The sequence below is a fragment of the Strigops habroptila genome, assembly GCF_004027225.2.
Source record: "Strigops habroptila isolate Jane chromosome 13 unlocalized genomic scaffold, bStrHab1.2.pri S16, whole genome shotgun sequence".
In the NCBI taxonomy this organism is placed as follows: domain Eukaryota; kingdom Metazoa; phylum Chordata; class Aves; order Psittaciformes; family Psittacidae; genus Strigops; species Strigops habroptila.
The window spans coordinates 8,729,468-8,753,821 of record NW_022651054.1 but is presented as its reverse complement, the minus strand read 5'-3'; the positions used below and the strand labels follow the sequence as shown (position 1 = coordinate 8,753,821).

Genomic DNA, 24,354 nt, shown 5'->3' with positions numbered 1-24,354 from the left:
ACCTGTGTACCCAGTTACTCCTGGCTGGGCACTGTTCCTCACATAATACACATTTGCGTAGCTTGACAGATCACACTGATGAGCATAGACTATATATCAAAAAGTAGCAAAATATTTTGACAATAACCTGATAATTAAATATATTGGACAAATCAGCTATTCAACAGTGACCAGATATTAAAAGTACACCCCAACTTCCACAAGTAACTACATGTGATGCCTGCTTCTGCTAGTCAACACTGTGGGGAACAAGAACGGTCACCTGCCTGTCCTGAGACACAGAAAAAGATCTGAGCATTGAACTTGGAGCCTTCTAGGTTAGGAAATCTGCTGCAAAGGTAGAGCTTGATGTTACTGCTCAGGACCATTGCTACTCGAAGCAGCAAAGTGAGTGCATCAGCTGTTTGCTCTATACCCTCACAGGTGACAGAAAGCCTTGACATAAGCCCAGGATAACGTGAGCTGAATGTTGTTAGAAGGGAATCAAATCACAGGATCTCTGTACTGCCAAGACACATTTAGAGTACATTCTGTACATCCAATATACATCTCCAGAGCACCTTTGTTACCTCTGCAGAAAATACTGCAAAGGGCAGAGTCTCTTACACCATTCCAGGACAACGACATCCTCCTGATGCTGTCCCACACCAAATCCTTACCTAACCAGCACTCCTGCCTGCTTGAGGAAATGTTAATCACAGCAGGTTGAATCATCTTGGATGGCTCCTAGACAAACCCTAATCTGGATTTAGTTCAGCAGGCAGCACAGACATGATTCAGTTTGGCATGTTTAATGCACATACATATGCACACATTTGTGTAACTAGCATAGGATACACTTTCATAATCCTTTAGGAACTTTTACCTCTGTTGTCCAAATGGAGTAAAGGTCAAACCAAACTGTAGAGCACCACAGCAATACCAAACATCCTTTTTTTGCTTGCATTTAAGCACCATCTATCTGCTACCCACAGTAGCTGGCACTTGTGCTTCAGTGTAGTTCTTTATTCTCACTTACCCTCCTATTTGCCTGTGACTAAATCCAGTACAGAGCAGGAAAACTGTCAGGGTGGACACAAAACCAGCCCACCATTCTGGCATCATTTAAATCTAAAACTATTTGAGTGCCTGTAGCACATGAGATACTATGCTCATGTTTATCTTTGCTCAGAGAGTGGAGCATCTTTAACTACAGAGAACAAAGCAGCACATTTTCCTGATACATTCACATCTCGCTTAGATTTGTTTGTAGGTCACTAATATCTTCCCATTCCATTAGTTCTCATTTAAAGAAAGAAGCAAGCAGAACTGTAGCAGTCACTTTAGAAAGTGTTTATTCAAAAGCTTCATAGCACCATCTTGGTTTTTAAAACATCCAAATAAAATGCAGCAATTAAAACATTGGGGGTTTTTTTTTCTGTTGAGCATGACACTAACTCCACCTGGGAACATACTTATGGTTGTTCTTGCTAATGTAACTGGAAAATAGCGCTCCTGTGCACACAGACATGGCACTGGGCCTTGACGTGGGTTATCCAGTCCTAGCTCAATGATGGAAGAATAAAAACAAGTGAAACAGGAAACCTCAAGGAAACAGATTCCAAACACCCCCCTCCCCCCATTTCTGCTGGAAAATAGCATTTTCAAAAAGGTAATTTTTAGCAGTTTCAATTCTTTTGTCCCCTCCAAAACTTCAGCACGTCTAAAAGTGTAAATATATAAAATCTTTTGGGCATTCTTTTACGGTACAAGCCAGACTATGGATGGTTAATTTATAAGGATCTCAGTGTATTTGTTCTAACAATCACTTAGCTGGCAATTCTAAAGGGCCTTTAATGGCCATCTTCGCTAGGGAAAACACTGGTCTACGTAATTTTAAGTTACTACGGTGATTTCTATTCAGAATTTCAGGTGAAATCAAAGTGCCATTGGCAGCACTTGTAATACTTTTCCATGATGAGGTTTTGCCTTTCCCCTTTTTAGCTTTTGGAGCAGCCTGTCCGAGAGCTTCATTCAGGCGAGTCAGTAAAGCGCTATTTCCCAATGATCCTTAACTTACATTTCAAGAATATGGACCATGCTGAGGGCTTGGTCACATTATCATTTGGCTATGGCTTCCAACCACTGGAATTCTCTATTGCATCTACTTCTGGTTGACCGTTAAGAGGCAAATATTCACTTGGCTAAAGCCCCCATAGGGTCCCACGCTGGCAAAACAATTGGTTCCTGCTCCATCACTGCCAGGATGTCTTCTGGTACATGCTTCTTGTCCACCACCACTTCATACACGTACTCAGAAAACCAGTCATCAGTCATGATCAGGTAACCTGGAGATGAAAACAGCTCATTACAAGCGAACCACCACCACCAGAGTGAAGCAGCCACAGATACAAGTTTCACTTGTGTACGATGTGTTAAACAGGACTAGTCAGATACGGTATCTCTCAAGACAAAGAAATTAACCTTCAGGCTAACCAGATGTACTTCAAGTGCACTGAAAGACCAGGCAAGAAGCCCGTTAGGAAAAACAAGACCCAGAATACTCATCATTTATGTTCCCTCTGCTAAAACAGGCATTGAGAATATTCAAGTGAATTACAATACCTTAAAAAAAGGCATTTAAGGCAGTTAAGTCCTTGGCTTTAGATGTTTTCAGGGTTTTGTTAAGAAAAGGGAAATTTTCTAGGTGAATATCCAACCATCTGTGGCTTAAGAAAACTTTACTGGTTTAGTTCTTGCAGTAAGAGGAGGCCATCTGCTCCCCTCAAGCATAAACCATCTAAATCACACTTTGCCTGAACTAAACCTTTATTTTTTTTCTCCTTAATATAGTTCTGACAATTTCAGTGAAGAGCCTTTGAAATGGGGGGAAAACCAGTCACTTTGGGAGTATCACAGGTTTTAGCAGAAAGCTGCCATGGGAAACAAACTGTTCAAGGTGAACTGAAAATAAAGAGAGGCTGGGAGAAAGCAAGCATTTTAGAAGACAGATGAGCCGGCTTTATGTAATAAAGTTCCTCATGTCCTTATACAGTATCATCCCACAATCAAATGAAACAAGAAAATGTCTAAAGAATATGGACAATAAATGCATCTATCTACAGCATCTTGTTTCTAAAGCAAGAGATCAGATAATTCCCATAAATTAAAAACCCTATCAACTGTAACCCGAGCTAGGAACCATTTTGGAAACACTGCCAAAGGGAGCTGCCCTGATTATTCTCTCTTCAGGATATGAGTTCTTGGGACACACAAAAACCTCTCGCTCCCAAGAGCCAACAAGTAATTGCACCCTGAGAGGATAATGAACTCTGGTGCTGACATCCTGTATCTCAAAGCTTGACAGTGCTGATTAGGATCACAGTGTCTGAACAAGGAGGAAGCGTCAAGCAGAACTTCAGAACATGCAAATAAGTAAGGACACTGTTTGAGAAGGCCTGTGCCCAGTGCCACAATGAAAGCCATTATCAATTTCTTCATTAAAAGCAGACATACATACTTTACACGCAGCATATATACACCTAAGGCAACCCTGCATTGCAGCCAGGTGATGGGCAGAAGTGAAAGAGAACCAGGAAAGTTTACTGCACCTCTAGGCAGGGTACACAGTGGAGTTTCACTTCAGGAAATTGATCTATTGCTTCTACTCAAACCAGTTGTAGGTTAAGGCCAGAATACTGAGAAGAACTTGGAACAGCATCACCTTGTAACACAGCACCTGCCTACAACGCGTACTCCTCTGTGTATCAGGCTGGGCCACGTTCTCTACCTTACCCAAAGGAAAAGCATTTTAAACTGCGCAGCTGCTGGCCAGGGAGAGGTCAGTTGAGGATCAATGGCCTGCAAATTATTCCATAACTTGGGATCTGGGCACCTAAAAAGAAAGCCCTTGAAAGCTCCCAGAGGACTACTACAAGCCACAAACTAACAGTGTCTTTCTGTCATAGTGTACTTACGGGATGATATATACAAATACAGACACTAAATGTCTACAGTTAAATCCTTAGTATGTATGTATGTAACAGCCAGGGCAAGAGGTTAAAAAAGTCAAAAGGGAGCTGACTTCCAGCTGGAGATGTACCACAAGAAAGTTCTTCTCATGCCAAAACAAGCAGATGGACCCCTATCAGCTGGATGTGATAAGGTGACTTAGGCTTCCTCTCATGCTTGGTTTCAAAGAGAGATACCCGATGGGATAAGCCGGGTTCAAAGTTAGGTAAGAATGTCCTGTGTCAGAACAAAAGAGTACACAGGATAATTGCATGTGCCTGCATGGCTGACAGAGTGCCAGTGAAACACAGAAAGCAAACATTTCACTGGGCAGTGACTTTTTTACCTCAAAAAACAAGCAGTGTTTGTCAGCAGCTGTGTTCGTTCCTTGAGGAAAACCAGACAGGATTCCAAGAAACACTTTTTCAACAGATCTGAATGTAATTAATTACTATTTAGGAGAGGCAATCAATGCTCAGCTGTTCCCAGGGCTTCCCTTGTCTCTGAGACAAGCACTACCACAAGCACTCAGCCCTGTGCGCTCTGTGAAGTGTGAGCATGTAACTAACTTCATCCCACGACACCCAAACCAGGAGTCGCAGGCTTTCCAGTCCTGCACCAAGCAAGCCCGGGGAAGCAGGTGGGATCCAGCACCTCGGGCTGTACTGGGAGCAAAGCAAGAGGGACCCCATGTGAAAACACAGTTCCATTTCCTACCAAGTCATTTGTTTGCTTGGTTTTTAATGACTCAAAGCCCAGTCTCTGGTGGTTTGTTGAGGGCTGTGCCCTTTGTCATCCTGCCCAAGAAATAATAGAGTTGGGTCTTACTCGTATCCCCCCACACCCAACTGGGCCTCAGCTGGGATGTGCCAAGTTTAACATCATTCTTGGCCTCTTTACTGATGTGGATTCTGGTTCTCTGCACTGGACTTTTCCAAACACAGCTGCCCAACTCCTTAACAAGGCAGATAAGATTAAAAAAAATCATTGCCAGAGAGATTCCATGGCATAGCAAGAGAGCTAGGGCAGACCACAAATCCTCACCTCCTACGCCAGTTAGGACTGGGCACTGAAGAGTGAAAAAGCAGGAGAAAGGGGAGGAAACTCTGCCAAGTTACCTCTCCTAACATCCAAGAACGAGCTCTGAAGCACAGTACAACTGCTGTTAGCTCCATAGTGGGTTGTTTGGTCATGCCCAAGAAACTCACTCAGGGATTCGCCTCCCTGACAAAAATAACTCTGAGATAGAGTCAAGCTTCCTAATTCTGATGGGATTTTCTCTCAAGGCACTTTTCCAGGCAACTCCCTAACCAAAGCAAAACACAAACACTGAGCAGGACTTTCCAGAGACCGTGGTCTCTACCAGCATGGAACAGATAAGTGGCACTGACTAACCCCGAGTTCACACAGCTGCCATGCACACAGTGCACACATACCAGGTACAGGCAGGGTCCTATTAGATCTCAAAGGAACAACCAATCAATCACAGCCTCTGCAGCTCCATCACAGCATTCCCTGGTGCTCCAGCCCAGGAACACCAGCACAGAACTGCTGCTGTTCAGTCACAGCTCTGCAGGTACAACTCCTGCAAGCAGTGTCAGGCTTCAGCCCACTGCACTGTTCGGGAATATTAGGGAGTATCCTGAAATTGAGCCGATCTTTCTCCAGGTCTAGTAAAGAACAACTCCACCTTGGCCAAGGAGCATTTATTGCCAGCGCAGCCAAAGCTCTAACACACACCTGTGAACTCCAGAACATTTGAAGTACAAACCTAAGTCAACACTGAGTGGTTGTAAAGCAAGCTGAGTAAGGCACTTCCTTCTTGGAAGCATCCACTAACACGAGTAACATCAAACATCACAAACTGAGTATCTGGAGTGTCTCAGAGTGTTTGACAATAAGAGCACATCTAAGCAGCCATTTTTATGTTTTATATTCTCTGTTATATAATAAAGGTCCTTAATTAGCTTTAGAGACAAAAGTTTTGATGTTACTTCTTACTATTTGGCTTCTTTACTTAATCCAACATTCCAAAGTACATTTTACTACTGTCACACTGACGAGCCTTGAAGGCTGCACATCAACATAGTTTCATTGTTTGGTCAAGACTGAAGAGTGTTATTGGAATACTCTGCTGTGAATGTACACAGCTAACTCAGAACAGACACTACTGCAGCACCAAGGGGCCAGAACATCAATTAAGACACTGTTGCAAGAATATCTTACATTTCAGTTAGCTGTTTGCGTGTAAGATATCCAAAGCTTATGAACAAGACCACATCCTAAACCAGAGGTTTCCAAAAATAGTCTATTCCCAGAAGAAACCCCAGACATCCTGGGAAATTGCAGCCATACCAAATCTTGTGAGCACAACATTTGGAATTAATGTGCAGCAGAAACATGTGGTCAGCAACGACTATTGTGCTGTGCCCTGGGACATGCTGGAGTCTGTCACCGCATGCTCATCAGTGAGCTTGTGCCAAGCCTGAGCCCGCATCCGGCCTGCCCTGATAGAGGATGACTAAAATCATGGAGTTTCCCTCCACTCTTCCCAAGTGCTCTGCCAAGGCCTGACTGCAGTTATAATGAAGTATTTAAACTTTGATATGAAGTTTAAAGTCTACCAGTATCTTCCCATACATGAAAAGTTTAGTTATTGGATTGTCAAACACTGTACAGACAATATGTGGCATGTACCATTAAGCTGTATTCAGAGTTCCAGTTCTAGCCTCCAACATGGGAGCCTCTGTCAACTGTGTTCCCCTCCTCTTGGGACCAAATACCCTGCCTGTCAAGAATTGTCAGCATCAACCACTTATGGCAACCTCCCAAACCCACAATTGCCTCTACAGTTGAACTTGCAGCCACAGTGTCAGGTTTATCCAGTGACACTTCCTGCTTCTCCAATGTTTACATTCAATTTACTTAGTTACAGATCCCATCTAAGTGAGGAAAGTTTGTCTTGCAGGAATACAGTGCCATAAGTCAGTGACCTGCATGTGTTTGCAGGCTTGTTTCACGCATGTCCTGGTGAAGGACACACAGCACATCCTCTTTCCCACTTCCACCTCCATATTTCCAAACACCAAGTTCAGCTTTCTGCTCCCATGATTATAAATTACCTTTATTACCACGGTCTTCACCCCAAGAGTTTTCCACTCTCCATTTTTCAAATGCATCTTCTTGCCCATCCTGTGACAAAACAAGGTGATGGCTATTTAGTAGTGAAGGACCACATGATTTTGTAGCAGCCAACCCTTCCAAGTCTAAATCCAGCACCAGCAACCCACAGAGCTCCACTCCCAAAAGGCATCGGCAGCTTTCAGACAATGGTCACAATGGCTGGAGAAATGCTATGTCCTAAAATACTTGTCTACCTGCTTACAAGAGGAAATGTGGTCAAGAAGAGGCCCTGCAAGAAGTACTTATTTTCACCAGAAAATTTAACTAAATCTGATTTTGGACTTAACTGACAGAATTTAAGCAGCCTTCCCTACGACCTGTCATGGGGCCTTCTGAAATGCAGAACACAACTTGCTTGAACTAGGAATCAGAGCAAAGGAACAAGGACAATGAAGCAACTCTAATAATTTATAACAGTGACAGTAAGAGCAAATACAACACTTCAGGATCTAGCTGAAGGACACAGCTCCAAGTCTGCTGCTCTCAAAGACAGACGAGGCTTCCAACGAGCATGGAGTACTCATGTTCAGGAGTGGGCAGTATTCCAGCCTGCACTGGGTATACCTGAAGCGTGGTTAAAATCTACCAAGTACAGAAAAGCACCAAAACCAGCTTCCCAGGCTTGCTGTGCCACCAAGTGAACTGCTGCTTCCTTCAAGCAGCCTCCCACAAGGCAACAGCAGGTCCCTTGAGGAACCAAAGAATAGTTATTCTTTTGCTACAAAAATAGTTTTCTAATACAAAAAGCTAACCTGCAAAGCACCCCATAAAGCCATTTTTATTATTCAGTGGAATGTTGTTGTATTGCTTCTATTCTCACTTGAAAAAATAGAGGAGAGTCCTTAAAATGTGACACGAGAGTTACCAGACTAGGGATAAGTGAGCTCTTGATGCCATCAGACACACTGGGATAAGCACGTTTATGTACATCAAGTTGAATCAAAAGGTGCATTTAATCCCCATCAATTTTATGTTGTAAAATTGTAATAGGATTTTTTAAATCTTCAAAGCCTTTTTATAAAGCAGGTAAATCCAAGGTATTACATTTTATAACTCAGTTTATCAGAGTTCCTTTAGATTAAGTTAAGGTTTAATATAAGACAACATGTTCAAATAAAAAGTAGAAATAACTTAGTCCATTTTGAATGTGGAAAAGCCTCAAAATGCTGAACTTGTTTTAGGCTTATTTCTTTTAAACTATCTTTGGTTTTAGAGATACCATCCTTACTGATCTGATACACATCCTTTTCTTGAAGCAATCAGGTCACAGTTTATACAACTATAAATTTAGGCATTTAAAAGAATGAATTGAAAAATACAGACCCCTAGACTATAGATGCAATGAAATGCAGCCACAAACTGGCTACAATCAGTACAAACAGGCTTCAGTTGTGCCTAGATAATAGGTTTTAAATACTAGAAAAGTATCATTTTAAATGTCTAACTGAAAAACAATGACTTTAAAGATGTGTTCACGCAATCTGACACACAAACTAGAAGTGTTAAGAGCTCAGAATGCAGGAGAAATAACACACTGAGTTGTAAAAAGTAACTCAGAAGTTCTGACTCAGCATTCCCATCTCCAGTCCTCGAACTCCAGAGCTCAAACAAACTTGCAGTTCTGTGCAAGCTGTTGTTTCTCAAGCCAAGGTCATGTTGGACAGGAAGAGATCACTTCAAAGAAACTTTAATAATGACAGCTTCTGGAAATAAGTGGAAACCACCACTGCAGATAACCCCGAGTTGTAAGTTTTCACATGGTGCTTTTTACTCTGCATGTGCTTTGTTATACTGCCAGGAGCTGATCTAGCTGTGGATTCATCTCAGCCTACTGTCTGCCACAGGGCTATTTTGGACACCATTTTCCTTCCCTAATTATGAGGAGGTCAGGAAGGTCACATGCCAGCATTGCAGGAGGTTTAGACCATTGCAAAGTGCCTCCTACTGGCGTTTTAACAGAAGGAGCTTCATGCTGTAAAACAGACTAACCCATACAGGGGGACACGGCACGAAACACTTGATGTGATGCTTGATTTCCTGCTCAGCAAGATACATCAAGAATCTGTACTTCAAAATCAGTTAACGTAGGTTTTCTCGTTTGTTAAAAATAGAAGCTGACTTTGTTTTCCCTTTCTCCAATAAAAGTTTGTGGGCAGAAGGAAAAAAAGTCCTGGACTTGCCTCAAATTCTTCCCTCCTTGTTAAATATTTATAGTTCTGAACACTCAGACAAACACCCCAGGGAGAAGAGACAAGCCAGGGTGCTGTGGCACACATGAACACCATGAATGATCCCAGAACACAAACAAGCTTCCAGAACAGTCAGATACATCCACGTAAGCATCACAACTTGAGGAGGGAGCCTCACCTTCTCAGTGACAGCTGTCAGCACCATGGCATGGGTCATCATGGATTCCCCAAAGATTAGCCGTTCTGCTTTGTTCAAGTTCTTGACAGAGACACCAAACACCAGCTCATGGTTATATCTATTGGGAAGAAGGCACATAAGCAATATCAAAAAGGGTGCAGAGAGAACTCTCACTAGTAGTAAATCAGGAAATCAGTAAACTATGTCCCAGGAGCCAGTGCACAGGCATCAAAGTTCAGCTATTTTTAGTGTCAGAATAAATGCAAAACCCGATCTCTTTTGGAGTTTCTCTCACTAAATACTAAACAATTCAAATGAGTACGAATATTTAACAACCACTTGTGCATCTTTAAAGAATTCAGAGTTTAGCTAACAAGTGAAAACACATTCTGTTGCTGCTGAATTACTTAAATATACTCTTGGGGGGTATATAATCCAAATTTGTACAAATTAGTTGCTTAAGCAGCTTAAGGACTGTTTATGTCCTAGCCAAGTATCCCAAATGCTACTCCATTTCAATTGTCTACTTACATATTCAAGTCATTGATTCCCAGCTTGCTATAGAAGTGCTTTGCAACATCACAGCCAAACCACACGGCCTACAAATAGAAAGCACAGTCACATCTGGGCCATATCCCAACCAGGTTTACATTACCAGGGCTGCCCCGTGCCATCCACAAGGAGAAACCAAACCAACCTCGCCATCCTTAATGGATGCTGCAGCTAGTTTTTTCAGGACATCCACAGGCTGGTTGTTGTAGAGTGTTTTCCTCCCTCCTGCCATGTTGCCCAGGTACTCCACCGTGTACAGCCTGTTGTATGGATTCTGAGGCCGAGGATCATTCACTAGACAAATCTGCCAAAACCCAAGATGTCACAAATCAGGGTGCAACTTAACTCAAACCTTTGAGAAGTGAACCTGGCTGGATTTCAGAGGATTGCTTTGGTCCCAGCTGTCTGTCCCATCAGCAAACAAGCCACTCGGCTGAAATACCAGGGGTTTTAAGGTTTTATTTGGGTTTGGTTTATTAGTTCACCTCCTAACTGGCATAGCAGCTCTGCATGTTATTCCTGCTCTCTGATAGCTGTCTCATGGCAGTTTATTGTATGTAATGATTAGATCATTACCTATCTCATCATTACAAAATCATCATGGAAGTGCAATATGAGACCAGAGCTAATTGTAGGGTAGAGCACTAACAGGAGAATGGGGACAATAAACATCTTTGACTTGTGGGTGTAGTACCCATCCCATATGGCTTACAGGGGTGGACAGTACACTTGCAACAGTGGAAATAAGTGGCTTGGCAGCAAAGAAAGGTGTTGGGAAGCTTGGAAAGCCTTTCGGCATTCCCACCTTGTCCTCCATGTTGAAGTAAGGCTTCACATGCTCATTGTAGAACTGCACCGGTGTCATGGGGCCATATTTGTGGTAGTTCTTCTCCTTATCCCGGAACTCCCAGCAGAAAGTCTCCGGAGGGTTGCCCAGGCAAGTACTCACTATTCTGAATACCTGCCCAGAGAAGCAAACAGCTGTGAACTTGCTGAAACATGCAGCAATTCCTCTCCTACCACAGCAATGCCACTGAGGAATGGATTTCTCCATGTGAGAGCCAACTGGAGAAACGGGATCTTAACAGCCACCTCTGAAGAAGATGATTAAACACATACACATGAGTTACTTGCATTCAGCTCTGGAAATCTACGTGTTTCACCAGTCCAAAAGGAAAATTGAAAGGCCACAGGAAAAAATACAGAATCTCTCTCCATTCTCACACTCCATGTTCTCAGGCAAAACAGAAGCTCAAGGTTGAACACAAATTCCAGGTTTTCCAGGAATGCAGCAGCCACAGCAAAGGCCAATACACTGCCCAGTCTCATGCCAACATCTCATAAGGAATTCTGAAGCTCCTCCAACAAGATACTTTCCCAGTGCAAGAGAAACTTTATCAAACTGGTTCTAGAAAGGCTTAAGCATTCAGCATCACTTATTCCACCAGGTGGTTTGCCCCACGCAAAGACAAACCAGTCCTTCTACCACGCATATAGCAAAGCATTCTGTCCCAGTGTTTCCCCTGTACTAATCTCTTTGTTCATGTAATGTTCATTTGGATTTCAAACATGGGCTTTTGCTTCTTTTCAAAAGCCCAGAATAATCTTCCCATCCTTTTTAATATGTTTGACAATGTCTCTGTTTAGGGTTGAGCTGGCAGGTTATTTAATTTCATCCAAGATCCCTGCCTGCTGACTGTGACATCCTTCACAGATGGCAGCTTTCTGCTGCTGCTTAGCACAAAAAGTTGACCAGATTTCAAGCCATCAGCATCCCTATAAATCAGAAGATGAAGCTGTACTTAATCACTACTGTACTTTCTCACAGGGCTTATCATAAAATGTGTTAACTCGTAGGCAGTGTAACCAGATGACTGTCGCTAAAGATATTTAGCAGGACCTGCCACAGGTACTCTGGGGACAGACAATTCAATCAGATTGAAACAGGTTTGAATCTGGTTTACTTCAGCTGACACTGGTCTTCTTCAGCTCTGTCCATGTCCTGAGTCTTCTCCTTGCAAGAAACCAATGGGTTATTTTAAATAAGAGAAGGGGGAGTCAAATCCCAACTGCACCTTCTGCACTAGGAGCCAGTGACTGGTTTGTGGCAGCTTTCCTAGGCTGGCTTCACACCTTCCTCTCACTGACTTTTCATAGGAGAGGACACAAAACACCTTTCCCAGAGCTGACTTACTCTTTCTGGAGCTAGTTGAACTGTTTTATATGGATCTTAAGGCTCCTTAAGAATTAGCTTTGTGCTGATGGCAAAAGGAGCATAGTTCTCCTGCTAAATAACACTATTTGGTTGTGCACAAAATACAAATAAAGGTGTTCTTGCTCCAAGCAGTTTAAGAAAATAAGCCAAGAGATTAATTACGGGTTGAAACAAGGGTGTGGGCTTAGTGTTTTCACTGGAGGAACTCACACATTTATCTCTCAATAAATATGTTAAAGAGCAAATGTAAATCCCTAAACTACTATAAATATTTAACTTTGCACAGACTGCACCAAAAAGTAGCATTTGCTGTGGATACACCCACGTTACCTCAGCCAACCCCAAGTGGTGAGAGATGAGGTTATGAAAACAAAATAAGCAAGAAAAAAAATATGCCTAAAAGGAGAGCAACACACAAGTGAGCTCCAGCCAGAGGAAGGAAAGTGATGGAGACAGAAGTCTCAGGCGCAGCGGAGCCTGGGAATGGCCTCCCTCAGTTGTTTTGCCACCACACCCAGCACAGCCCATCTCGGGATCTCACAAGCTTCCTCTATCAATCAATAAACAAGCAGACATTTAAGCTAAAAGGTGACTTCTATCACTGCAGTGACAACTAGAACCAAGATAAGGCAAAGATATAGTGGTTTGTGCTGGAATCCCAAATGAACAAGGAGGGGAAAAGGAGGATACTCCTGATAAGGAAGAGTCCACAAAGGAAGAAAAAGTCAATCACATGCACTGCACTGATTTCAGCTGCTGACCTGCTGTGCACTGGCTTGATAAGAAGAATGTTTATACAGTTCTGGAGTGAATATTTAACCTTGTGTGCCAATATGACTGCCCCATTTTAGCCAGAGCACTGCCTCCCTGCATGAGCAAACCAAGATTGGCTATGCAAATAAAACTGCACAGAACGAACCCAAGCTCTGTTTTGCCACATACAAAAATAGATGCAATACCACTTGTATATATATAAACACATGAAACAAGCGATCACAAACCTCTCAAACTAAGTGTTTTTTAAGCATACAAGGGAGGTGCAATTGCACATTTCAACTACAAAGTGGATTTATTTTCAGTCAACAGAAGCTGCAAACCACTTGCAGGAGAAAACACTGTGTTAACTTCAGCAAACTAAACACAACCTTTTTACAGAACAAATTGCAATCACTTAATAAGCCTTTAATGGCAGTTCCAGGATCCCTCTGTGGAGGGCAAGATGCTCTAAACAAGTGAAGAGCCATTGTGCAGCAAACTGCATGTCACTGCCACAAAAATTAACATCTCTAGGAAGCTCTTGATGTCTGCTGTAAAATCCTCCAAGGACTTTTGGACACACACTGGATGTAAATCATGTTAATTCACTTGTGAACCAAGTACTGGTTGGCAACACACTGGGGTAGGCTCAAAGCACTGAGTTACTGGACATCTGAAGGCATAAGAAGTCTCATAAGAGTCTTCATTTCAGTAACGTAACCCAAGGAACACAACTCAGTTTTCTTTTTTAATCTAACCTTAAAATTAGGTAAAAATAGGTTTTTACATAAAGTGCAAAGACAAACTTCTAAAAACCAACTTGACACATTAATCAATACTTGTGTATTAGTGGAACTATCTGAAGCTTTACAGGAATAGCGCAAGGTAGGTTCAGCCTAACACTAATGTTTACTGGGGTGAAGAAAAACTAACATACATAACCAAACCATTTGATTTCTTCAGTCCTCTAATGACAGAGATTAAACCCACTTCGCACTGAACAAGTGCAATACATCCTTCTTTTTAAAATGCACTGTGTCAAACTAAAACAGCCTCAACATTTAAAATTACTTTTGGCTATTTAAGAATCAAGTATGAGGACTACTGAACGAGAAGTGTGATGTGTGTCACATTCAGTGTGAGGCAGCCACTATGCACATACTGCATACTACAGACTTGCCAATTGATTTGATTTTGAGTTAATTCACAGAGCCAGGAACAGATGCTGCAATTCCTTCCTTTGCTGCCCCTCAGGATGAGTCCACAGCTGGATTCAGGCTTGTGTTCAGCTCACACAGAACTCCCTTTTATTGTTCTTTTCTGCTCTCTTGTGGGGGATTTATGCAACAACACTTGTGCAGTAAGATTCTACATTCAAAGCCAGCAGAAAGCAATTATCAACCACTTTCCTACTACTTATAAAAGCTTGAAAACCCACTATTTTGCTCTCTAAAGACACAAAATGCTGCTTTCCCACAGGAAAGGGCAGATGTGTCTAAAATGTCATAGTTGGGGGTTCTATAAACTCAAGATATTTGTCTGGAAGTATTAGAAAAACTCATTCTGAGATAAACAAGAAGCCACTGCAAAAACCCCCACTGAACACCTCCAAGCACTCTGCCATACAGAACACTGCTAGTTAGGCGAACAAAAGGCACTTGGTTTGGATGATCCATCAGCTGTAGAACAGGAGTAACAAATCTCATCCATCCTAGCCTTGTGTTCCACAAGATTCACGTCACACAAGTGTATTTACCTCTTCTATCATTGTGTCCATTGCAGCACAAAGTTCTCCTTTCATTGTTCCACTCTCCACCATGTTTCTTAGCCGCAAACAGTACTCTCTCATCTGTTTCAAGAGAGTGATTTTATTATAAGGATATGAAAGGTGCCACCTATTACGTTTTTGGGACTTCCTATCTGGTTGTTTCAAGTACTATTTTACTCTTCACGTTTTCCAAATGAAAATAAAAACACTTGCAGGAGGCTTTGTTAGATACTGATTCTTTTAAAAAGAGATTGAATGATTTAAAAGAGATCACGAAAAATAATCTGAAATTAATAGCTGCAACTCAATTACTGTTTTCCAACCATTGATTTGAAGCTTGCAGCCATTACATCTTCTTAAAGCTGGACTTCTCAGTTCCATAACTGATGCTGCAATATCCTCACACATCACCTCTGACTCAGAACGGACTGTCTCTATACTGTAAAATTTATGTTGCAATTCTAATGCATAATTGATCTCTTGGTTGATAAAAGGAGAGGAGCATTTCCCCACTGCTGCAGAGTTGAGCAAGAGCAGCACACGCTTCCCATTACTGTCATCATCCATAAGGCCAGGAAGAGTGAGCAGGGCTCCCTCAAGACCAGCTGGTTTGCCATGTTCAAGACTAGAATAACATTAACACCATTCATTATGTCTCAGCTTTTCAGTACATATTTTACATTTTTTATATGGATTTCTGCAGGCACTTTTCCCTGAGCATGTAGCATATGAGCTGGGGAAAAATTAACCACAGCTCACAGGAAAAAAAAAGCTTTCGTTGCCTTTTTATCTAGGTACCTACTCTAGCATCTTCCCAGATTCATTTCTGCAGTTCAAGGAGCAAGCTTATACCTTCCTTCAGACAAAGCTGCTCTTTCTATACTGAAAGCTGATTTTTAAGACTCAGTGTTTTGAAAATACACTTTTTTTCCTCATCTTTCCCATCAAATTTGGCAGTATTCTCTAGAAACCTTGACATGCTGGTAGATGAAATACTAAAGGGACAGGAAAAAAAAAATCACCCAGACACCAAGTGCCAGTTTTGCATTAACAGACTTAATCAACCCCACATCAGGAATTAACTTCTTAGACATGTGAGGCTTGGGAACAATTGCTACTAAGTCCATGTAGGTACTTTCAAGCTACTGAAGCCCAGCAGTGGACATCTGCCATAAACACACCTTCCTGCTCCATGTTCCGAGATTAACAGACTCTGCTGAGGCTTTAGGCTGTTTTTTGATTCAAAGCAAGTGAAGTTGCTGAGATGCACTTAATACTTTAGTCAATAAAGAGAAATGAAAGTGGCTGGAACACTCGGAGCAAGTTCAGCCCCATCCCTTCCCCTTAACATCGATTTTACCTTATGATTCAAGATCTCATTCATCCTTCTAGTAGCCTCTGTGGTATGAGACTCCGGGAAGTTTTTCTTGGGGACAACACCGTACTTTTCTAAATGAAAGTGATAAAACTACAGATTAACCATCATCTAATTCCACACAGCAGATGCTCATGCTTCTGCCTCTACCCATGTAAAAGCTAAATATACTTGGGTTTTGTGCAGAGATTACAAGGGGAAGTCTCTCATTTAAAGTTTATGAGTATTCCAAGTTTACATTTTAATTTGTGACTGAATGTTGACCTCTGGCCTGTATTCCATGCGGTCCCCAGAAGTGGAATTCCTGAACTGTTCTGTATAATTTAATTTATAACTTTGAGGTGTTGAATTAAGTTGTGCTCTTTAAGAAGCTCTTCTCACCAGAAAAAAAAAGATTAATTGAAAATTAAGCCCCTGAATTACCTTCAAGAACTTGGCCTCTTATGAATTATTCCATGTGTTTTATTTAAGGTTGAGTGACTGACTTCCCAGCCTCTTTTCCTCCTCAACATTTATAAGACACCAGCAGCAGCTCAACCACTTTCTACATTATGGCACCAGTCAAATATTACACCATGTAATAAGATTCTGGGTGTAACAGCAGCATCCAAAACCTCCTCTGCCCTCATTAAATATTTGTAACAACTGGATGGGAAAACAGTAACCTTCAGGCTTCAAAGAAACAAATTCCTTTTGTGATTCTAAACTTACATTATTTGCTTGGTGATTTACAAAGTGTCACATTGTTTCATAACACAAAAGCAAACCCTAATATAATTTAGACACAGAGAAGTATCTCCTTAATCTGTGTATGAAGGATCTCACTTCAGCTGGATCTTTGTAAGACCAGCACTGCCACATTCCACACCATTTCCCTCACTGATCTTTCCAGCACCTATCTTCAGGGTTCAACCCTAAGTAGTTTTGCTTCTGCCTTGTAGATACACCCTAGTCTAGCAACAGGTTTTTTCCTTACCATATGCCCTAAGAGTTCTATACATGGATATAATTAACCAATGTTGAGTTGTGGGGATTGAACATTTTTACTGAACAGAAAGTCTGGGATATCTAATTACTTCTGTTGATCTTCTGAGCTCCTGTTATCCACAGCAATATGCAAGAGTTAAGATCACACACAAGATTTAAGCCTAATATTTATGAACTGGCATGAAAAAGGTCTTTGATTAAAAAAAGGTAGTTGTTAATGGCATCACGCTCCTCAGCAAACCCCCAGGTCTCAAACTGAATTATTTCTTCTATTTCACTCCTCATTTCTCCAACCAGCATGCCACTTCAAGAAGGGACCAAGGCTCTTACCAATAATGTTAACCAACATATCCCACTGTCCACCATCATTCGTGGGGTTGGCGAGCAGGAACTGCACCAGCCTGCCTTCCACAGGCTCATTCTGCTGAGCTGTTTCCACAAAGGCATTTAAAAAGTAGTAACAACGTTCCACCTGAAACAGACAGGAAAACATACTCTTAAGTCTGGCATATTGTACATTCCTTAATTCCTGAGTATTCAGTTCTTCAGAAGTCCTAACTGACATCCTTATTTTCCATCTAACATTCCAGGACTTATCCTATAAACTTCTTTCTGTTATAGAACAAATATTTAGGAGATAGCACAGAGCTTGAGGGTAGGGGAACAGGAAATGCAAAACATGAGTTATGCCATGAAGCATTGCCCAAACTAGTCCTAGAATTTCTCCATTTCCTTTAGGGGGAAAAAGCAGACACAGCTCACAGAGCAGGGCACAGGGTGCCCAGAGAAGCTGTGGCTGCCCCATCCCTGGCAGTGTTCAAGGCCAGGTCGGACACAGGGGCTTGGAGCAACCTGCTCTAGTGGAAGGTGTCCTTGCCCATGGCAGGGGGTTGGAATTGGATGAGCTTTAAGGTCCCTTCCAACCCAAACCATTCCAGGATTCCATGATTAACAACTTGACAACTTTCTTCTCAGGCTAGAAATCCCACTTTAAACACTTTGACCAGTGTTTAAAATACTGATTTAAGTAACTTTTGACAGTTGTTCTCATGATTTCCACCTGTATTGTTAGGATAGTCCATTTCTAAAAGAAATCCTGTCCCAGGACTAACACCCGATTGCACAAGCTGTCCTAGCATAACCTGCAACCTGTGCTACTGTACCTTATCCCAGAAAAAGAGATAGGACTGGCTGAATTCAAACTCTTCAATGTTGTATTTCTTCATGAAAGGAAGACGCATTGCATTGAGACACGAGAAAATCCAGCATCTCCCTGAGAGAGCAAAGGCACAAGGATTAAACTGGAATATCTGCACTCAAGAGCTGTGTAACGTTTTTGTTTTAAGCACAAGACTCATGACACAGCTTTGCCTCAAGGCTTTGGCCAGGATGGTAAAATACCAAATAGCTTGTTCAGAGACCTTTTAGTGCAAATGAAGTAAAAATCAACTGATTTTATCTTGCGCTATGCAGAAGGGAACAGAGGCAAACGCTGCGAGTCTGAAGACTGTTACTAATCCAAGAGGATGCTGCAGGGATTCAGCTTTGCCCCAAAGCCCGATGAAGTGATGCCAGAGGAAGCCACCTCTCACCCCCAAACACCAGAGCTGCTAAGAGAGGGCACCCCGCTCCCCACGGACACCAACCCCCGCTCCCGGAGCCCCTTACCGGAGTTCTTCTGGTTGGTGACGGGCTTGCCCTCGGCGGGCACGGCGTGCTGGAAGACCTGCACCGTGTCCTGCACCACCTGCCGCTGCAGGCACACCTCCAGCGGGTCGTTGCATGTCGCCACGTTCTGGGCTAGCAGGAACTGCGGCTCGGCCCGCAGCCGCCGGGTGAAGGCGGCGGCCTTCTCCGTGCTCAGCCCTGCGGGACGGGGTGTGGGGGGGGGGCAACGATCACCACCGGTAACACCCCCCCCCCCAACCCGTCGGTACCCCCCTCCCTCACCCCCCCCATTGCTCAGGTAACGGTGGGTACACACACCCCCCTCCCCATTACCATGGTAACGGGACCTCCCCTCACGGACACCTCCCCCCCCCCGTTGCCATGGTAACAACCCTCCCCTCCCGGGCAGCCCCCCCCGTTGCCATGGTAACAACCCTCCCCTCACGGGCAGCCCCCCCCCCCTCACCGCGGGCGTTCATGGCACAGGCGGCGCGAGCTCCCGCACGGAAACTGCCGCCCCGCGTCCGGGCCCACCGCACGTCGCGCGCGCCGAGGCGGAAGCGGTTCTTATAGACCCGGCACCGGAAGCCGGAAGGGGGGGGGGGTTGGCCCCGTACGGCACCGGCCGGGGGAGGTGGGAAGGGGGAGCTTGGCGCGGTGGGCGGACGGCGCGCCGCGAGGGACAAGCTTGAGGCGGTTGCGCGCGTCGCGGCGGCGGTGGGGGGGTGCTCCGCGCGCCCCTCGCCCCGCCCGCGGCCCTAGAACGTTCCGCGGCGCCGCCTGAGGCAGCGCGGGGCGAACCCGCCGGTTGTGTGCGGGACGGGGCACCCCCACTGCCCCCCCCCCCCCGGTGTCACCCCCTGATCCGGGCCGAACGCGGCCCCGCAGCCGGCCGTGTGGGGGCCCGGCGCCCGGAGCGCCGCTGTTGCGCGGTGCTTGTGAACGTTAGTCAAGGACACGCTCCGGGTCAGGCTGCGGATGCTTCCTGTTGAGTAACAGCGCTGCTCCGCCGAGAAGAGTGTTTGCACATCACAGGAGCGAATTAATTTACAGCACGCGGAGTTTATTGGCAGTAATGTACCATCCCGAGACGTGATGAGGTCTGAAAAGCTTGCCAGGACCTTGAGGAGAGCGCTGGAGTGGCGTTATTGCTGAGGGGAGGGATGGAGAGCATTCACACTGGAATTTCCACTGTCATCCAGCACTTGGGGCTGCCCCAAGCTCCGATCTCAGCCCAGGGAGACAGGAGCAGTGCTGAGCACCAGGCAGCTTTCACCTTGGCCAGCAGGAGCTGAGATGCCCACAGGATACCCAAGTTGTGTGGCTGCCACCCCTGACGCCGTCTGGTGTTATAAGATAGGGGCAAGAAAACAGCTGCCAGCTCAATACCTCGCTATCCGTGTGCATCAACATCATTATCTGTGGCAACACAGCATGGATTCCTCAGTAGACCGATGCACAACCCGCAGGCCTGACTGCACATGTGTGCTTTGTAGGAAGAAGGATGGAAGGCAAGATCTGGCAGCAGCTCCCGCAGTCCACCCCCCATGGCAGTGCTCTAAGCGGTAGGTTAGACTGAACAGATGCAAAGAACCAATTATGTTTTGAAAAGATCATATAAACTTGACCCCAAAAAACTTGTTTCAGTGCTTTATCTCAACATCTCACTCAAGGGCTTCATTCCAACAGTAGAAATTACGATTTCTGGGTGTGTGCAGGAACCTTGTGGTCTTCACCTGCAGCAAAATGAAAAGAAGAAAGGGAAAATCACCCTACAGGTTAAAAAAAAACCCAAGTGAGTTGAATTCGCCTGAGCTGCATTCAGCTCCAGGAAGCATGCTGGGTGCTCTTCTGGTTTAAGCCTTAAGCTAAGGCTTAAGGAAGGGGGTTCATTTGGAAGTTGTGTGAATAAACAAATACTTACAGAGCTGTGTCGCTTGATTTTTTGAAGCACTGAAAATAAAGAAGCAATCTCATTATCTTTTGTGTTTCCTGACCATAGGGATATCTTGACTAATATATTGCAAGCGCATAATGCCTTCCGCCTTAAAATATCTCCTAGTTGATTATCTATAGCTAGTTCTAAAGCAGGAGGTAGTATGTAGCAGTTCTCTAACAGTGGAAAGCAACACTACAAAGTAGAATGGAAAAGGCAGAAGAAAACAGGGCATTGCAGCAGGACAATACTGGTTTTTCCTAAGAAACTAGAGCTTTCCATACCTTGAAAATTTTATCTCTTCGAGCCACAATTGCAAAAAGTATCGTGAAAAAAACCACCACACCAGCAGCAATAACAGCCTCTAAGGGGAAAATGGACTTTTTGTCTGTCAAGAGAAAGAGAAGGTTGAATATGTGATTGATCAGTAGAGTCACATAAACCAGGACATTTCACAGAACGGCAGAAAGACATATATCTTCTCCTGTGGCTGTCACTGCTGATTTGAAGTGTTGCTCTCTGCTGTCTGTAGCCTGACTGTGTGCATTAGTCCCCTGGGAAGAAGGGAGCCAAGCCTGTGTGTTGGTGAACTGAGGGAAGAATGGAAATGTTGGTCCCTGAAGAAGAAGGTCCCCAAAGCATTCTTACACATGGAAATACAGGTGTCCAGAAGTGTCCCTGACACAACTGGCATTGCTTTCCTGCCTGTTCTGAGGGTGCAGAAGTGAGAGGGGCCTGGACAGTGAGTGGACAACAGATACCTGAGACCGGAGCATCCAGCCCCAGCAAAGCTTCCACCTCCCTGTTGTCCACAGGGCTACAGTCACTTCTGGAGGACAACTTCTCTCACCTTAAGCAGCTCTTCTGGCATGACAGAACACAATGGTTGGGGTAAGATGCTTCAAGTAAGACCTGAGGTACTTTAAACCACACTTAAATGTGCCCTGCCAGTGTGGGAAGTGAGAGTGGGATGAACCTGCCTCAGGTCATGCTTGCCACACGCCTTGGAATAACAGGTAGGGCAGGAAAGGCCCTTCCTGGTGCTGTGGTCCCAGGTGCAGGTGCAAAGAGAGCTCCTTCCTGTTGCTGTGCCCTCAAAAGTCTGCTGCTTACTACATTCCACTTAGATTTCATAATATAAAAGGATTGCTCTCGTTACAAAATAGAATGGAGACTTACTCATAAAGCTTATTGTTTGGCAGCAGCCGTGTTACCTTCAACTATCAGGTGGAAATCCTTACTCCCCTCTCCTATGGAAGAGCTCAGCACACAGGTGTAGGTCCCGTTGTCAGAAGCCTCCACTGTTTGGATGGAGAGCTCAAAGACCTCACTGGTCAGGTAGACCTCGTGATGGTCCTCCTGCAGGGTCAGGGTGCTGTTGTCCTTGTACCAAACTGCAGTGGCCTGAGGGTTGGATTTGGCGTTGCAGGACAGAGTAACATCTTTGTCTTCTTCAACGTAGAGGATCTCTTCTCCAGACAGGTCGGGAGGAACTGCTCACAGTAATGCAGTGCAACAGGACATTAATAAAGCTGCTCACTGTGTAACACAACAGAAGTGCCCTTTACACATCCCTTGTACACCTTGCTCAGTGGTATAACACAGCACGGTTGTGCAGCCTTTCCTGATCCCCAGGAATCAGCAGGTCAGCCTCATAACTCCTCTGCCCTGACTCGTATCCTTGGGAAAGAATCTAGGTGGAGGCAGGGACATAGGTGGAGGCAGGGACATATCCAGGACATCTTCTTACTTAAGGGCCCACCCACTCCCTATAAAAGAGGCATTAGATCAGGTCATAGGCACCACGGTGGAAAGGGAGTGTCTTATCACATGAGCTATCTCCTCCTAGATGCATTTTTTCTTGGTGAAGACAGCGTACAAGGGTGCAAAACACCCTCCTTCACCTCGTGCCCAGACACCGAGGCGCTTGGCCCATGGCTTCCTCCCACCCCTGCCACTCTGCACAGGTACCAACCACTGCAACTCACACTGGACATCCAGGGTCACAGACACCTGCACAGTGTCGTCCCGTGCCAGCTGGCACGTGAAGGTGACTCCATTGTCGGACTCGGTGACTGGGGATATGCAGACGTTACTGATGTTCACTTTATTCGCATCGTTCAGATCCACTTCCCCATCTTCTCGGTACCAGACCAGCTCCTCGGCCTCACTGCTGTTCTGTACCAGGCAGGAGAGGGAGACAAGAGGGCCAGGCGTTGTAGTCAGGGAGAAGTCAGCATATTGATCATTTACTGACAGTTCCAGACCTGCAGAAGAAGGAGAATGAGGGTGCTGAGTGTCCTAAACTGTACCCTTCCCACAGAAGTTGCCCTGCAAGCTTCTGCAGGTCTCGAGGAGGGACTGAGAGTTTCAGCCCCAGGCTATCAGCTCTTTTCGGGTGGGACTTTAGTTTTGGTGACAAGTCTCATCTCAAAGCCCCCTTTACACACTTGAAGTCAGGCCTTTGCAACTGACTGCGAGAATGCCAAAGCCTGACCTGCAGTAACAAAACATCTCAAACCCAGCAGTGACCATGTAACACACAGCAAAAGATCATCCCCCTCCTGCCACTCGTGCTCACCCTCTTGCTGCAAATCACCATTGCAGCATATCTGTGCCCTCAGTTTTTGTGCTTATGGTTTGATGCACTGGTTTTTGGTTGGAGGTGAAGGGGCTTGAGAGTATAAATGGGTTAATCAGCCCCTTGGCTGTATCCCAGCCAGCTGAGTCTGGCCATTGAAGAGTTGCAGTTTGTCTAATGGACAAACCTCAGGACATGCTAAATAAAGAACCAATATGGGGGAGAAATATTTCTAATTGGGCTGAAACTTGCTACTGTAGCCTGGGTCATAGATTAAGGAACTAAAAATACAGCTCAGAATATAAGGGCACTATAGTCCTGTGAATATAAAAAAGCCTGAAGCTCCCTGTCCCTTCCCTGGTGTTCCCAGCTGGCCAGAGCTACCTGCTTAGAGCAGGTTTAGAAGCTGTCCTGCTCATCCCTGTGCAGCTGCTGCAATGGAAAACGCTGAAGCTTCCCCATTCCCTTCTCTACTACTCTCAAAATCAGAGACCAGTTTCCAGGCAGTCCCCTGGAGATGATCTCCAGAACATCTGCAAGCTGAGCTGCTGGTGTGACCCACCAGCCTGGGCACTGCTTCCCATGATGAGGCTTGGACAAAGCCAGGAGGGATTTTTTCCATTGCTTACCTGTGGCTACGCACACCAAAAGGCAAACGGCGAGGAGAGGAACCTCATAGGGGGCTGCAAGGCTGCTCCTCTGCACCATCTCAGAGGGGTGTCTGTTGGAGAGAGGTTAATTGCTTGCTGCCATCAGCCACCCTGGGGAGAGCCTTCCCAGATGGGGACAGGATCACCAGGGAATAAACTAAGTTGATTTGTTGCAGGGCCTTTTCCAGCTCAGAGCAGAATCAAGGGGGTTTTACATCTCTAATCTCTGTTGGGTGAGTTCATTGCTTCCAATCACCTCTTTACCAAGGGGAACCCATCTCCAGTCGTGTAGCCCTGCACTTACCTTGGGAAGAGTCTGTGGGGAA

At 44.7% G+C, this 24,354-nt stretch overlaps 2 protein-coding genes across 3 annotated transcripts; both read right to left on the bottom strand.

The window, feature by feature from the left end:
• Nucleotides 1–1,317: 1,317 nt before the first annotated feature.
• BLMH (bleomycin hydrolase) lies at nt 1,318–20,785 on the bottom strand. Its single transcript, XM_030472470.1, has 12 exons — nt 19,328–20,785; nt 18,862–19,059; nt 18,357–18,466; nt 17,524–17,665; nt 16,192–16,280; nt 14,820–14,912; nt 10,898–11,053; nt 10,238–10,396; nt 10,072–10,139; nt 9,541–9,658; nt 7,113–7,182; nt 1,318–2,327 (listed from the first exon to the last, which is right to left on the bottom strand). Exons 1-12 carry the CDS (start codon nt 19,338–19,340, stop codon nt 2,176–2,178), a joined length of 1,368 nt encoding a protein of 455 aa, XP_030328330.1. The 5' UTR covers nt 19,341–20,785; the 3' UTR covers nt 1,318–2,175.
• Nucleotides 19,908–24,354, bottom strand: TMIGD1 (transmembrane and immunoglobulin domain containing 1). 2 transcript variants are annotated; one of them, XM_030472472.1, is made up of 6 exons: nt 24,008–24,106; nt 22,786–23,064; nt 22,012–22,290; nt 21,082–21,185; nt 20,786–20,814; nt 19,908–20,597 (listed from the first exon to the last, which is right to left on the bottom strand). In XM_030472472.1, exons 1-6 carry the CDS (start codon nt 24,084–24,086, stop codon nt 20,594–20,596), a joined length of 774 nt encoding a protein of 257 aa, XP_030328332.1. In that variant the 5' UTR covers nt 24,087–24,106; the 3' UTR covers nt 19,908–20,593. The 2 variants fall into 2 exon arrangements, with proteins under 2 accessions (XP_030328332.1, XP_030328333.1); XM_030472473.1 differs by lacking the exon at nt 19,908–20,597 and adding an exon at nt 24,333–24,354 and having other exon boundaries at nt 20,782–20,814; nt 24,008–24,099.

Excerpts from the sequence above, each read along its gene's own strand:
- BLMH (XM_030472470.1), bottom strand. Across the intron at positions 16,281-17,523 it reads TATGTTGGTTAACATTATTG|AAAAGTACGGTGTTGTCCCC; the intron begins GTAAGAGCCTTG and ends ACTTTCATTTAG. Across the intron at positions 14,913-16,191 it reads ATGAGATCTTGAATCATAAG|ATGAGAGAGTACTGTTTGCG; the intron begins GTAAAATCGATG and ends CTCTTGAAACAG.
- TMIGD1 (XM_030472473.1), bottom strand. The coding sequence starts at position 24,086 with ATGGTGCAGAGGAGCAGCCTTGCAGCCCCCTATGAGGTTCCTCTCCTC. Across the intron at positions 23,065-24,007 it reads TTTGGTGTGCGTAGCCACAG|GTCTGGAACTGTCAGTAAAT; the intron begins GTAAGCAATGGA and ends CTTCTTCTGCAG. Across the intron at positions 20,815-21,081 it reads GAAGAGATAAAATTTTCAAG|TGCTTCAAAAAATCAAGCGA; the intron begins GTATGGAAAGCT and ends CTTTATTTTCAG.